The sequence below is a fragment of the Malurus melanocephalus genome, unplaced genomic scaffold, assembly GCF_030028575.1.
Source record: "Malurus melanocephalus ecotype Western Australia unplaced genomic scaffold, MMel_1.1 scaffold_30, whole genome shotgun sequence".
NCBI lineage: Eukaryota > Metazoa > Chordata > Aves > Passeriformes > Maluridae > Malurus > Malurus melanocephalus.
The window spans coordinates 1,464,820-1,479,810 of record NW_026623262.1 but is presented as its reverse complement, the minus strand read 5'-3'; the positions used below and the strand labels follow the sequence as shown (position 1 = coordinate 1,479,810).

The following is a 14,991-nucleotide window of genomic DNA, read 5'->3' as shown; positions in this document are numbered from 1 at the left end:
AAAAAAAACCAAAAACCAATCCCACCAAAACAAAAACAAAAAAATAACCAAACCAACTGAAATAGGGAACCTTTTCTCCCTTTCCTGGATGCTTATGGCATTTTGGAGAGGCTCTCCTGCAAAATGGTTTTGAGTCACTCATCTCAAAACTTGGGAGAGCTGTGCCAGGGGCTGCAGGTTCGCCGGGCACCCGATGGATCTTTGTAAGTGACCAAACTGCTGCAAACAGTGAGGGCACAGGGCTTCGGAAAGGGAGAAAGTGTGAAGCCTACCACAATGAGATCTTTGAGGATTGGAAGTTTAAGGACGGTTATAAAGCAATAAAAGAGYCCTGGTGTGAAGGGAGCAGGGTGTGAGTTAGCAAATGAGAATTTCAAGGAGCCCGAGCACAGGAAGTCAAATGTCCCTGGCAGTCACACAGCATGAAGAAACCCGGGCATCAGCTCCCAATCTGTCATGGCTAAGATGAGGACATCGGAGCGGCCAGCAGCTCCCGGTGCAKCCCAGGAAGGGTTTGTACTTTCGCCAGAGGGCGGGGAGCCGTGTCAGCCCCGCCGGGGACCAGCCGTGCGCAGAGGGGACCCGGCCACTCGCCCGGCCCGCGGCTGAGAGTGCGCCTCCGCCCGGGGGCTCAGCTCTGRAAAACCAAATGCCATTCCTTGCTGGGTGGTGGCACCAACTGGGTGGTGCCTATTTAACACCAGAGTCTGCTCTTACTCGTCCATTTCCTAACGAGTCCAGCTACACCAGTATGAAGCCACCCAAAAGGGGCAGCTGGGCTCTGGCTACGTTCTTGTGATGTCTGCAATCACAGCTGAACAATTCGTTTCCCTTCAGACAACAAGAGGCATCCCGAGGTCCTTCCCTGTTCCTTCTTTATGATCCAGAGTGATTTGCAATCCAACATTTTTCTTGCTCTTTGTCAAGGTCTTAATCATATGGCATCACTTTYATGCTTTTTTAATGGCTGAAGCTGTGGAATAGCTCTTTCGCCTTCCCCTGCCCAGGACAGCCGACAGGGACAGTGCTTAAGGTGACATTTCAAACACAGTGCACAGTCTGAGAAGCTTTTTCAGGCCCATGGGATTTGGCCAGGCACCCCAAAGAGATGAGTGAGCTCATCTGTGCCCTTGCACAGGGCCRACTTCAGAGTCTCTTTCAGCTGGAGTGTGCCCCATGCTCCCAGTCCTGGGCAGGCAGAGGTAAAAGCTCYCTGGAGCTCTCCAGTCCTTGCTCAGGCACTGGGCCCGGCCACAGTGGGCCTTGGATCAGGTTTTGTGGTAATCTCTAGCTACCTTTCTCCCCAAACACATCACCTTCACTGGCCTCTGGAAGAAGGGCTTCAGTGGCAAACAGTTGCAGGAAGCCAAAGTGGCCATCCCTGGGAAGGTGCAAGAAAAGGCTGTGTATAGAGCTGTGAGAGGTAAGGTGCGATAAGAAAGTGCAATAAAAGGTGAGGCAAATAATTTAGGACAAGAACTATGATGCAGGGTCAAGTGTGTTTGCTCCAGGCCTGGCACTGAGTGCCAGGTTTGGCAAATGTCTGGTCCCAGGCAGCAGGGCCCGTGGGTGGGCTTCAGGCCCTGTGCCAGTATGGGGAGCATTACATCCCTCCTGAAGTGTCTGCTGTCACTCTTGGCCAGTCTCATGGGCAAGACAAGTCCCTGGTTTGGAGATGAGACGCTGCCCGGTGTGTGCAGGAGGAGAGGAGCCATGTTGAGGCAGGTGGTGGGGCAGTTGGCCTGCCAAAGTGACAGCCCCTGGAAAAACGGGTGGCCTGGGCTGGGCATGTGCTCCTGGCACACATGTCCAGGAGACCGGGGCTGTGCAAGGTGAGGTTATGGGATAGGGAGAAATTGATGACTGAGATAGAGCTCTGTCTCATTTAGGGACGAGACGAATGCTTCAGTAACTGAGTAATCCCAGACGTGAGATTTTTGAAGAGGGAATTAGAACGATTTTCACATTTCCTATTCTAAAATGCAGATGTGAAAGTTGACTTTGAAGCTTTGGCCAGTTAATTCTCTAGTTTTTTATGCAAGTTTTCATATTTGGGGCTGACGATCTGAAGACAGATAAGAGGTGTAATGGAATAACACAGTAACAATCGGTTTCCCTCTGGTAATTGTGATAAAAAGGTTGGGGGAATTGAATCACATGTGTGTGCCACCATCACTCTCAATGCTACTTGACAGACAAGGCGACTGGCATCCTACCCCGAGAACCACACCGCCAGAAAATTACAGGCTCCATCTCTGACTTTGAAGACCTACTAAGCACCTTGATAGCGTCCAACGCATTTTGCCTTTCTGCTTTTATCACAACCCCGACTTTTCAACAGTCACCTCGTCGCCCATGCCCTCGCCGAGCAGGATGTGAGCATGCAAAAGCCCCTGCCTGCAGCACCCCACGCCCGCAGGCAAATCCGGTGGCAGCAGAGGCCCAGAGCGGGCAGGGCGGCGTCGAGCCGCGCCCCAACATCAAACGGGGGCAGCGGCGGCGACACCTCAGGTCCGCGGGGGAAGAGGGCGAGGAGTGCGGGGCAGGGAGGGGAGGCCGCGGGCCGTGGGAGCGTCTCGCCGGGGAAGGCACGGCCCGTGGGGGTGGGTGTCGCCAGGGTCGTGTTCGGGCACGGCTGGGGAAGGTGAAGCCTGCAGGCAACAGATGAGGYGGAGGCAGGGAACTGTGCCGGGCCCCGGCTTGCAGGAGGCAAGGGAGGGTGTACGGGGGCCGAGGGCTCTGCCCGCGGGAAGGGAGCCAGCGGGAAGGAGGGTSCTCTGGCACCCGCATCAAAGGCACAGCGAGGGAAGAGGCGGCTGCTCGACATCAAAGGACGAGCTGGTGACCGGGAGGGCAGCGGGGCACACCAGGGGAGCCCTGCGGCTCCGCGGGTTAGGCAGGGAGAAGGCGAGGGCGCGCACCGGGGCGCGCCAGGATCTGCGGGCCGGGTCACACGGGACACAGCGGCGCTGGAGGCACTGGGACAATCGGGGGGCAGCCGAAGACGCCCGAAGAGGGCGATGAAGCCCCGCCCATGCCCCCCGCCCCCCGGCAGGCCTCTTCCATGAGTAGGCGGGCGGCAGGGTACGGGTCCCGAAGCTGGCTGCGGGGCGGTGGGCCCCTCGCCCCGCCGAGGGGAGAGTGGCCAGGCTTGTCCTACAGCGCCTTCTCCTGGAAGAGGCCGTGGAGACAGAAGGGCTGGTGGCGGCGGCCGGGGCCTGTCGCGCCCCCGGCGGTCGCTCCGCGGCCCGGCTCGGCGGCCCTGAGGGGGAGCGGCGGGCAGGTGGCCCCGTCCCGGTCCGTCGGAGCTGCGCCCACACGCGGACAGCGGCGGCGGAGCCGGGCCACGACGGCGGGGTCGGCCGGGCGGCTGAGGTGACCCCCGGCGCCCTGCACTCCGGCAGGCTCCAGCTCGGATGGTTCCCGGGGCGGGGCACGGGGGAGGCACTGCGGGCTGCCTCCCGTTCCTGCCGCCCCCTCCCCCGCGGGCGATGGGAGGCGAGTGCTGGGTTTGGGCAGAGCCTGCTGCCGCTGAATGCACTTTTATAGCCTCTTGTCTCTCGCAGAGACCCTTCTTCCGCGCCCCGCCCGGCCTCCGCGACCTGCTGCAATGTTTATTGTGCCTCATCTTTTCCTTTCGCTTCCTGTTTTTTCCTCTCCCGCTCCAGCAGCATTGAGTGCCGCACTGCAGTAGAGCAGTAAATACCTTTAACAGCTGCCTGCCAACCGAGGGGTGAAATACCGTCTTTGTTCGGATTTTTTCCTGTCCCAAGTGCTCATAAAACACCCCGTGGGAATTTTATTTGTTTGAGAAAGGATAAAAATGAATCGACGGGATTTTCAGATCTTAAGAGCGCAAAACCCACGTGTATATATTCACCTAGTCTTATGGGGTTTCCTGGGTCCACAGATCCCATCGCCYCCTCTCCTTACACGAAAGCCCTGCCACACTCGGGGAACAGAGGCTGTACTTCTCTTCCAAGCAACCTGCAGCAGCTAAGCGGGAGCCCAACCTGACTTCCCAAATGGCAGCCGGTGCCAGCGGTACCCCGGCACTGCCACTTCCTGCCAGCTGCTTTGYGATGGTGTTTTTATGCTGCTCGTGCGTCAGTAAAGGGTGGACTGGGAATGAGCTGTTTCCTTTCAACACACACACACACACACATACAAAGAAAAAATAAGAAAAAAAATATGAGTAATAAATTCTATCGAACACATCAGGAAGCGAAGCAAACACACGAAGTGTGACTGTGAATCCTGTATTCAAAAAATTTCGGCACAGCCACACATATGTACTCGTACCACGTTATCAAGGTGTATAAAAAGAAAAAAATACAGTCTTCATATGTGCCATATATATATAAACACGGACATATATATATATGTGTGCCGCATACATAAATGCGCATTCTTTTGCTTTGAGCACTTGCAATTCCATAGGTATGTTTAAGAGCATAAACAGACCTGTGTGTACTTGAATGTTAATTAAAAATAAATAAACAAATAAATTAATCSGATAAGAAAAAGAATCAAAGCAAAAACAAGCAAGGAAGGAAGCCATTGAGAAGAGAAAAAAAGACGAACACCCACATAAACCCGAGGAATCATAAATGCATATGTGTATCTGTGTGTGGAAGCAGATGGACCCACAGACACACACATGCACATTAGAATTCGTTAGAACATCCTGCTTTTGTTTTCTTCTTTTTCCCCAGGCTACAAATAATTTCAAAACAGCTCAAGGAGGACATTTCCCGAAGTTTTTGGAGAGATTTATAGACAAGTAGCTATAATTACTGTGTCACCTAGGAGGGATTCTGAGAGCGAAAYCTAACGCAGCGCATACTTTCCACGTTACTCTTGAAGACTGTTGCTATGTTGAAAACGATTCGTCCCAAATACTCCCCAAGTCCTGCAGAAGCGCGGGGTGACCGGCTAGCGCAAACAGGCGAGGCGTGGGGGACAGGGATCTTATCGTTTACTGTAGTGTGGCTCGGGCTTAGCTGGCTGGGGAGGTTCTCGGGAAAGGACGAAAGAGCAATTTCTTCTGTGGCTTCAAAATGTGTACCCGGGACATGACTCGCACCTTTCCACCCTCACTGTGGATTGTTTTACCGTTTTGCTTTACCGTTAATTAACTGTCTGCTTTTGGGGGAAATGGCGAATGGGTAAATTCCTGTAGTGCAACAGCGCGGTGGACTGCCACCGCCGACCACAGATGTGAACGCTAAATACCAAACAGCGAGTTTTCTACTGTGCACTAACATTTTGAAAATGCAGATGAGCAAAGCATTTATGCGTTCACGATAACGTACTTCCAAAGTGTATGTGTTTTACAGAGAGAACTAGAGGTGTGGGTATTCATCACATGTATATAGGCAATGTGAATATGGATGTATATACATATATTGGTAACGCAAGTATAGTTTACATAACTCTTCTATCTCCTCGACATATTTCAAAATAAACCCGGAGTTTTGTTGTTGSGTTTAATTTCGAGAACTCATCCCCCGTTTAGCCCCCGATGATTTCCACGTGGGTAAGTAGCCATACTGCGGGCGTGCACTCCTGGCCGTGTCTCGGCGCAGCCGCCCCCGCGCTGTGACTGCTGAGCCCGTCCCGTATTCTGCCCACCGAACCGCTCGGAGCCGCCGCCCTGCCTCCGCGCTACAGCGGGACAAGGATGTGAGAAAACGTYCCGGCGGGGCAGGCGGGGGCTCCGGGGCTGACCCCGGGCACAGTCCCCGGCTCGGCGGAGCCGCCCCGCGCCCTCCGCCCCCGCGGGAGCACTGACCTCCATTCTCCTGCGAAAACACCTGTTAAGCTTTAAAGTTACGCGACCGCCCTTCCGCTATGGGGAAAATAAACCGAAGCATCACCACAGCACGCTTCAGGCTGCCAGGGGGGAAAGTATCCCAAAAAAGGAGGGCCTTTTATTGGAAGAAACCCCACCGGCAGCCGAGGCGCTGCCTGCGCGCACTGCACCCCAGTCTTCTGCCCCTCACCGCGGAACGCCGAGACATCGTAGCTCGCGGCGCATTTTCTGTGAGAGACTGAGCGCAACAGCCGCTCTCACTCTGCGGCATGCCTACAGCCATGATTAATAATAATAACACTACCGATAATTACAATAGCAATAACAGCAACAACAGACATAGTGGCAAAAATAGTTCTAGCAATATTAAAAGGAAGAATAAGGGTTTTCGAGAGACAGGTGACCAAGAGGGGCAGGAGAGCTGGGGAGCCGGTGCCGTGCCCCATATTGCGGASTACCGGCGACCAGCCCGAGAGGAACTGCGTGCTTACCAGTTCGCGGTATTGCCCGCCTGCGGAGAAGCCCGTGAGGGTCGCTGTAATCCATTTTGCACCCGCGTAGCAATCCGTGTGCCGGAGGAGATAGCGGCAGCGGGGGCATCGAGCGGTGGGAGAGCAGTGAGCGGTTGCAGGCGGCGCGGCGGCTGGCGCGGGTCTCCGCGCATCCCTCCGTGGGCGCGGGAGAGGAGGCGGCGTGGGGCCGGGGACGTGTCAGTGCGGCGGCAGCGGGACCGGCCGCGGATTTGGGGGAGCGGGACACAAACATGAGGGCGACTGCCATACACCTCAGCCTAGACAAAGGTTAGAAAAAGAGGGGCTGAGGCTCTCTGAAGGCAGAATGCAGGGGGAAATTCGCCAGGGAAATCAGGAAAAGGCCATGAAAGCGCTCGCTGCCTGCACATGACCAACCGCAGCCAATGACGAGCCCAAATAGGTCATAAAAAGGTCTATTACCAAGTTGTAAATTTTCTTCAAACAAAAAGGAATTTACTGCAATTCCTTGCGGATTTTGCACATACTGCTTCCCAGCGCCATGTTTCTTTCGCCTGCGCGCTGCGCTTTTACTGAGTCTTCGGTCCCGCCTGCCCTCGGCCTGCGCGCCACGGGCGCAGTAGCGGAGCCCCGCCAGCACGGCCGGGACGCGGAAGATCCGCGCGGGCCGTGGAGAGAGGGGCAAGCGGTCGTGGAGCAGCATAAAGAGGGGCAGGGCACTCTGCCAAAGGATCCGTTTCTTGCCCAAACGAAAGGGGGCTTAACCCTCATCCCCACCCTCTTCCCCCACCCCTCACCACCGCTCCGCCGGGCACTAAAAGAAACTACATCTGCTTTAGCGCCCACTACTGAAGCGGAAGCCGTCGCCGATATAAAAATAATCCGAGCCTCTTCCCCATCCCGCAGTGTGCGGGTCCCGCAGGTTGCGCCGGGCACTGTCACTGCGCCCAGAGCAGGCTGCCTCCGCCCCCGATAAAAGTTTTCCGGGGCACCAACAGGGAAAATCCTATTCCTAGAAAGTATTCTAAAAAATTTAAAATGGGCCTGTGTCCACAAAGAATACTCAGCTCGGAGACGGAGTACTGTGGGCGTTTCTTGCTCAAGTTTTGTCTCAGGGAATAGCCAGAGCCCTCCATCCGCGACCTCCGTGCTGATTGTAACTGCTAACAAAAGTATAAACACTCCTAAAGGTGTAGGATCGATGTTGTATCTTTTTAATCTCTTTAATCCTTCAGGCAGTTTTGCACACCTTTGAATATCGCACCCGTGCCCTTTCTCCCTCGACGGAGGCAACGAAAACTTGCGCGTTGTCCCTGCGGCACTCACGGCCGCGCTGAGCTGCACCTCAAGGAAGCGGAGAAATTCCGCGGAAACCAAAGGCGCGGCACATCCACTCTGCGGCCGTCTCAGGCGGCCTCTCGCCGCCGCTCCCCCTGCAACCCGCKCAGCTACGGCTTTTCCTTGCCAAAAATCCGATGGCTCTGGTTTTACAGGGGCTATTAGTGGCCTCCTGGGTCAGTTTCTGAATAGGTTTACTTTTTTCTTAGCAAGTTTCCAAGTAAGACMGAAGGAGAGACTCAGATGCCAGGCTACAGGGGTAAATACCTCAACAAATGCAGCGATGTTTTGTTTTTCTTAATAAATAAGATAGGGGAGATTCCAGTTACCACTAGGCCTTCGCCGATTATGGGCGCTCAAGKAAGCCAGTTTTTGTCTGCGTGGCTGCGTTCCCAGTAGGTCCTAGGAGATCGACGCTAACGGAAACTTCTTCAGGAATATTTTARTTTTATTCTCTTTGTCTGGTAATTAAAAACAACTACCGCAGCAGCGTAGCAGCTCTTTTTTTCCGGACAAATACTAGCCTAAGGAGTGCTCCGCTGGGGTGTGAAGCTCTTCGCCGTGCCTTCGCCTCGCGGTCAGCCCGGGATGGCAGAGGGTGACACCAGCGCGGCTTTCCCCGCAGCAGGGCCCGCCAGAACCATGTTGGGTCCAGCCTCCGCCGCTAGTGCAGCGAAGGCAAGAGGCTTTTCCTGCCCGGAGACCAAATATGCCGGTGTCACTAGCGCGAGTATTGTTTTGCAAAGCGAGGGGGTTTTGTGCGTCGGGCCACTGGGTTACTTTAAACGCGCAGCCACTAGCCCTACAACCTCCTTTGACTCTACGGATAGCGGTGTATTTATGCAAATCCATGCAGCAAAAATGTTTACTTCATCGCTTTGTTGCAGCTTCCCCTTGTTTACAACCTTTAGCCAACTAGGCAATTAAAACCAAGAACAATAGCTCCGCTTGCTCGTGCCTCCCTCCAGAGCTGGCGCTTTGCGGCGGTGGAACGTGCCTGCCTCGGTGGCGGGGAGAGGGAAAGAGGAAGGGAGACGAAATGAACCAAACGCGCCCTACAAGTGCTGTCCCCGTGAACCGCGGTTCTCGCCGCTCCGGGTGCATTCCCGGAAGCGAAGCGGTGGATGCGATAGAAGGGCCCAGCGGCCGGCGGGCAGAGCGGCGGCCGGCACCTCCTCGGGAACCTGGCTGGGATTTTCCGAGCGAAAATCCCAACACCTCGGCTCAGCCCCGGCCTCGTCGGGAGAATCCTCTTTTCTGGGCAGATAATAGAATTATATCTCGTATTTGTYGTAGTTTCTGACACGTTCATTCGATTTCCTTCACGGAGCCATTACTCAGGGGAGCGTCAACCGGCAGGGAAAAAAATGACACAGAAATCTTTATATATACCGCGTCCCTCGCCCCTCAGCCTGCTGCTCCTAAAAAGGACCACTCTCGGCCGTCCTGTTAGATACCGCACTCTGCGGGACCCCGTCGCGGAGCGGGAGCAAGAGGGAAGGGAGAGTGAAGAGAAATTAGACTGCTTTGCTAATCAGAGCAGATCTCTCCTCCCGTGGTTGCGGGAATCGTGCGGCACTGTCTTCACAAGCTGCGGCCTCCGCTGGGAAACGCATCATATGATAATATTTAGAGGGGGAAACCTTCTTTGTCTCTACTCATGATTTGGTACTCCTAAAACTTACAGCCCTCGAGAAACCCGCATGCAAGGTCGCAAAAGCTTTACATTTCTCTGCTTGTCAGCCATCCCCGGAGGAGGCTAGGCCCGTTTGAGGTTTATGTGGTTTGCGTGGCGGGGCTGGAAATCCCGCACTGCTTGGAGCAGCCCTTGGGGCTGGCGTGGGGCCGGAGTACTCTCCGGGCTCGTCTCCCTCCAACCGGGCTGGCAGCAAATGGCTCCGCGGGAAAAGAGGCAGCGATCCCCTGCACCGCCGCCCCGCAGCCCAGCCCCGCTGCGGTTAGTATAAGGTGAAAGCACGGCCTGGGCGCACTCGCCGGGGACTCCCTGGGCCGGCCCGCAGCGTGGACTCAGCTCGCAGGTGGGGCCGCAGTCTCTGCTGGCTGCAACTTGGACTACGGCCCCGCAGCGCTCGGGGCAGGGGGCAAAAGRCAGGTTTTGTACGCAATGTGCCATTCCCAGACCCCACAGAAACACCCAGCATCGGAGAAGAGAACGGGGGAGGGCGCAGCAGAGGGTTAGTCCGGACCAGTGAAAACTCTGAAGGYTGAGGAGTCGATTACAAAAGGGATATAGGGATGCCGATACATTTTATAATTGAATAAATTCGGTTTATTTTAATCAAATATTATAGAAGAAGGTTAAATATATTTCTAAGATATTTTCTTCAAGATTATTAAATTCATTTAATTTATTCGACATAAGAACAAGAATTAAAATAGTACAAGTGCACTTGTCTTGATTAATAAAGCGTTGTTAAATGTCTTGCTTACTGATATTTATTATTAGGAAGTTTATGTCGTTTCCCACAATCACCGTCTTTTAAGATTGCAAATATATATATACTTATATATCATTAGAAATTTATTGCTACAAACTCTGTATCAAATTTGCAAAAATAAGTAGATGAAATGTTAAATCTAGACATCGTTCCGGATACACTTATAAACAAAATAAAAGCACAAACAAGTGAAGCACCCGAAGCAGGGAAATGTCAAACGGAGGGACACGGGGCCACTCGTCCCACAGCAAGATCACATACAGGGGTAGATAAGCTGAGATGTCGGGCTTTTGCCCTGGTTATTTTTGATTGACTTTCACAAAGAGTTTTCGGGAAAAAATTAATTCGTCTGGCCATCGGCTCTGTCTTCTTCCAGATCATGTGCTTCCTTTTTGGCCTCCCCTTCCTTGCCCTCCTGTCTGGAAGCGGGGAATTTGTCCTTGTTGTTCTCTTTTTTCCATTTCATCCTCCTGTTCTGAAACCAGATCTTTACCTGCCTCTCGGTGAGTCCTAGTGCGTGGGACACCTCGATCCTTCTCTTCCTGGTCAGATAGGGGTTAAATAGGAACTCCTTTTCCAGCTCTAGAGTCTGGAATCGGCTGTATGTTTGTCTTCCTCTCCTCCTACCCGGCGCTGCTGTTTAAAACAAAAACATAGGGGTTTGGAGGTTTGCTTGGCCCTTCAAAACAGRGCACAGGCAGGCAACGAGGACTCAGGTCCCTCTGGAATCCCTCGAGAGAAGCCCCACAGAACCGCAGGGAGAGAAAGCAGAGGGCTTTACACACGAATGAGAGAAAAACAGCCATAGTAAATGCACGAAGCGCCTCAGCTGTCCCTCTGCACAGGATGTTGCGGGGTCACTTTATTATCTTCTATACCACCCCCTTCCCGACCCTGCACCCTTCTCGTTCAGGCAGCGGCGACGGGAGACAGGCGAGCGTGTCAGCTGCGCCGCGGAGTCCGAGAGGCGTCTTAAAGGCTACTCTTGGGTTGGCAGCTGCCGGCTGCAGAGGTTTCTGTTTGCTTACTGCGTCCCTTTATTATCGCAAGCCACAGCGGTGATAGGAATCGCGATGAGAGGTAGGGAGTGGGGGAGACAGAGGCAGGGAGCRGTAGTCAGCGAGAAAGAAGAAGAAGGAGGAAAAGAAAGTTTCAAACTCAGACGTGAGATGGAAGCAAATTTTTGACTGCGTCCAACCTTGTGGTCTCATCCAGGGAAACATTTGAGCAGGAGACGAGCTCTGATTTAAGTGGTCTGGTTCCTCGCCAATATTAGCACTGGACGATTTACAGTCAGGATATTGTACCAGCTCGGCCTCTTGCTGTGTCGTAAAAATCTGCTGTCTCTGTAAGTTATCGTATCCGTAAAATTTAGCGGGCTCCCCGTGACAGGTAACCCCGCTGCAGGGGGCAGGAGGCGGAGGCGCGGCGGGGGGAGGAGGAGGCGGCTGGTAGGCGGCCGTGGGGCTCCCCCCGGCCGGGTGGTAAAAGTCCGCGGCCGCGCCGCCGCCGCCCCCCGCCCCGCCGGGCCCGGGGTGCGGGAAACCGGCGGCGGCCGCGCCGTTCCCGTAGAGCAGAGCGGCGGCRGCAGCGGCGGCGGCGGCAGCGGCGTGTCGGCCGCTCACCTCGGGTGCGAAGTGACAGTCGTAGTACGGGGAATTGATGGCCTCCCCCGCCGCCGCCGCCGCGGCCGCCGCCGCCTTGTACTTGGAGTACAGCGGGTTGACAAAGTAGGAGCTCATCGGGGAGGGGGCAGCGGCGGGCGGGGGCGCGGGTACAGGGCGCTGCTCACGCCGCCGCCGCCGCCGCCGGTGCCTCTACGCCGCGCTCATGCCGCCGCCGCCGCCGCCGTCGCTGGCCCGTGCACTCCCCGCTCCTGCTCTCCGTGTATGTGGTGACCAGGACTGGATTATAATCGCTCCCAAAATGACCTGCCTCACTGCTTTTACTATTTCCTATTAGGCACACAGCAGCCCGCGCACGCACACACACACACACACACACACGCTCATGAGCTCAGGGGGGACTTTTGGCTTCAGTTTACATGTGCCGCTCCTCGGGCAAGAAAAAAACCCGGCACAGCCCTGCCCGGATCCACCCCGGCCGCGGCAACCCCGCTCCCCCCTCCGGTGTGCGCTCGCCAGGAGCTGCTGAAAACCCCCGCCGCGCAGGGGCGAGGCGGCCGCGCAGATCCCGCGCGATAACCGCAGGCGCGCTGCCCGGGGCGACGCCGCCCGGTTCACCCCGGCTGCACTGCCCGGAGCGCGGCCTGCACCGCCGGCCSGCAAGGGCAGAGCCCCTCAGAGGGAGCCGATGCCCCTCGCAGGGTCTTCGGGGTGCAAGCGAGGGCAGTGGGGTGCCCTAGGGCGACAACGTGCAGCGGCCGGGGCCCCTTGCCAACGGGCCCTCCGGGTCATTTCCTTCCAGGCGAGCAGATCGCTGGGAAATGAGATGCACATTTACCCTTGACGCCGTGCACGCATGGCTGAGGCTCCAGGTTAATTGATACTTAATGGAAATCATGCCTATGAATATACTTTCCATCATTTCACCCTTGGTGGACGTCATTACGGAGGCAAAGAGAAGGAGGAGGAAAAAATAAAAATGTGTGGGTGAACGGTTAGTACCGCTCGGGGACTCGGTCCGAAATAAGTGAGCCCTGTTCTCCGCAAGGAAGGAAGGAAGAAAAACGCTGCCCGGCAGGCTCGGCGCTGCCCCCGCTCGGGCCGGCCACCCCCGCTGGGCCCCGTGCCCCAAGAAGCGTCGTCTCCAGTCTTCTCTTTCCCGCTTCGTCCTGCAGTGGGAATCATCTTTTCGGAGAGACACCCTCAGGAGCTCGAGTCAGCCCTATTTTGGAGAGAGACGAAAAATGTCGGTGAAATATAATACGGGCCCAGCCAGAGCCACGTGTGACCGTCTGATGTGAATTGACAAAAAATATTTGTGGTTACATAAAAGGCATCTCAGGCTCCTTCTCCATCACACCCTGCTCTTCCATCACCCCCACGCCTCCATGTAGATTAACTCGCTTTATCTCACTGACCAGTCCGGCTGCCCCGCATGTGATCACCCCGACGGGCCCTGTGCCCGCAACGACACCCTCGCCTGGGCAGGGTCCCCGCAGCCCGGGGCTCAAACCTTTAGGAACTCGCGGAGGCTTAGMGACCCCCGCGCAACCCACGGAAAGGCGGGGGAGGCGGGAAARGCCCGGGGACACACATACGGACAGTCAGCATCAAGAGCCCTCCGTCAGAGACCAGCAGGCAGGCAGGAGGCCGGGCCAGGCAGGGCGTGAGCGGCAGCCGAGAAACACTGCCTCACCCTGCGGAGGGGCGCAAAGGGGCAGCGGCTGCTTCCCCCATCCGCGCCAGACACCCCCGCCCCGCTCATGTGCGCCCCAGCGGGGCGTTAACTCCGCGGGCCAGCGCCGTCCCCAGCGGTGCCCGGGCGGATCCGCGCTGTCCCGAGCGCGGGCGCGCAGAGCGGGGCGCGGCGGCGGCGCAAGGGTGGAGCGCGGGCGCCCTCTGGCGGCGCACGGCGGCAGCGGCAAGCAGCGCCCCCCGCTCCGCTCCGCGCTGGCCCCGGCCCCGCCGGCCCGAAACTCAAACTGCGGCACACCGGCCGGGCCGTGCTGACCGATTCTCCCTCCCTTTGCTTGCTGGTTTGGGGCTGGGATTCTTCCTTTTTCTTTTCTTATTTTCTTTTTTTTTATAGTTTCTTTTTTTTTTCTTTTTTTCCCGTTAAGTTTGCAGTGCCATTTTCTTAGCACATTTCGGTGACTCTCTTTTCTTTTTTTGCCAGAGCTATAATTAACTGCATACAAAGAATGCGCCTCGTTTACACATGGCAGCCAGGAAAGACGCCTGAGCTTTGAAGACGACTGCTATCGCGTTTTCGATCATGTTTCCCCGCATATTACACCACGAATTCGCCATGTGTGGTAGTTTCAGAGTTATACGTTTGTGTATTGAAGATGTTATTTTGTTTGCCCCTGTTTTTATATATTTATGGATTGATTTATGTAAACCAAAGTAAAGATGAATCTTTGTTCACCCCCTCCTWCATCACACATGCCTGTGAGTTATTCGTTATAAATACGTGTGCACGAGACTGCGCATATGTGCAAACATATATTAACACAACCAACGGGTAGAAATTAAATTATTCAGTGTGACACTAAAAGCAATTTCCACAGATGAACTGCTTTTTGTCGATCGAGATGTTTTGTTGTCTTTCTGCCATTTCGAAATAAATGCACGCAATTTTTAAAAACAGGTAAACAAAAGGGGAAAAAATATACGAGGTAAAATGTGTCAGTCTGCCTGATATAAAATACTAAAAAGATGGTGCGGGCTTATTGAAAATTTCTTAACAGAGCCTCTGCTGAAATCAACATAATGCAGTTCTGTGTATAAGAATATTGTTTATGTGTTGTTATAGATCACCTCCCTCTAGGGTATTCGGGAAAATGTTAAGGCTGGCATCATAGGATTCATTGCAGTAGAATATTCAATAAAATACATTTCAACAAATAAGTGGACTTCGTAAAATCTCTCTGTTTCGTGACCTTCAGGTCCTTTTTGAGTCTGTTGCCTTGGCCCAACGCTGACATATTGAAATTTATGGTACAAGGTTTTAAGACCTAGTTTGTCTGCATTTTTTTGCCTTTTTTCCCCCCTAACAAACACAAACATCAAAATAAGGTGCTTTCAAAGAAAAGTGCCATAGCATATCGTAAAGTCATTAGGTCCAGACGTCTAGCCATCTCAATGGTTTTATTATACCACAGTTCTTCCTGTTTTAAAAGAATTATAGGTATCTTCTCGACAATAGATGGGAAGCAATGCAACACCTTTTCCTGGCAGTGCATGCTTTTGCTTTTTTTTTT

At 54.5% G+C, this 14,991-nt stretch overlaps 1 protein-coding gene across 4 annotated transcripts; it reads right to left on the bottom strand.

Moving 5' to 3' along the window:
• Nucleotides 1-9,911: 9,911 nt before the first annotated feature.
• On the bottom strand, nt 9,912-13,570 carry HOXD8 (homeobox D8). 4 transcript variants are annotated; one of them, XM_057363697.1, is made up of 3 exons: nt 13,147-13,562; nt 11,302-12,950; nt 9,913-10,739 (listed from the first exon to the last, which is right to left on the bottom strand). In XM_057363697.1, the coding sequence occupies exons 2-3, from the start codon at nt 11,843-11,845 to the stop codon at nt 10,444-10,446; spliced, it is 840 nt and encodes a 279-aa protein (XP_057219680.1). In that variant the 5' UTR covers nt 11,846-12,950; nt 13,147-13,562; the 3' UTR covers nt 9,913-10,443. The 4 variants fall into 4 exon arrangements, with proteins under 4 accessions (XP_057219683.1, XP_057219680.1, XP_057219682.1 ...); XM_057363699.1 differs by having other exon boundaries at nt 13,327-13,562; XM_057363701.1 differs by having other exon boundaries at nt 9,915-10,739; nt 11,302-11,449; nt 11,729-13,547.
• Between the last annotated feature and the right edge of the window lie 1,421 nt (nt 13,571-14,991).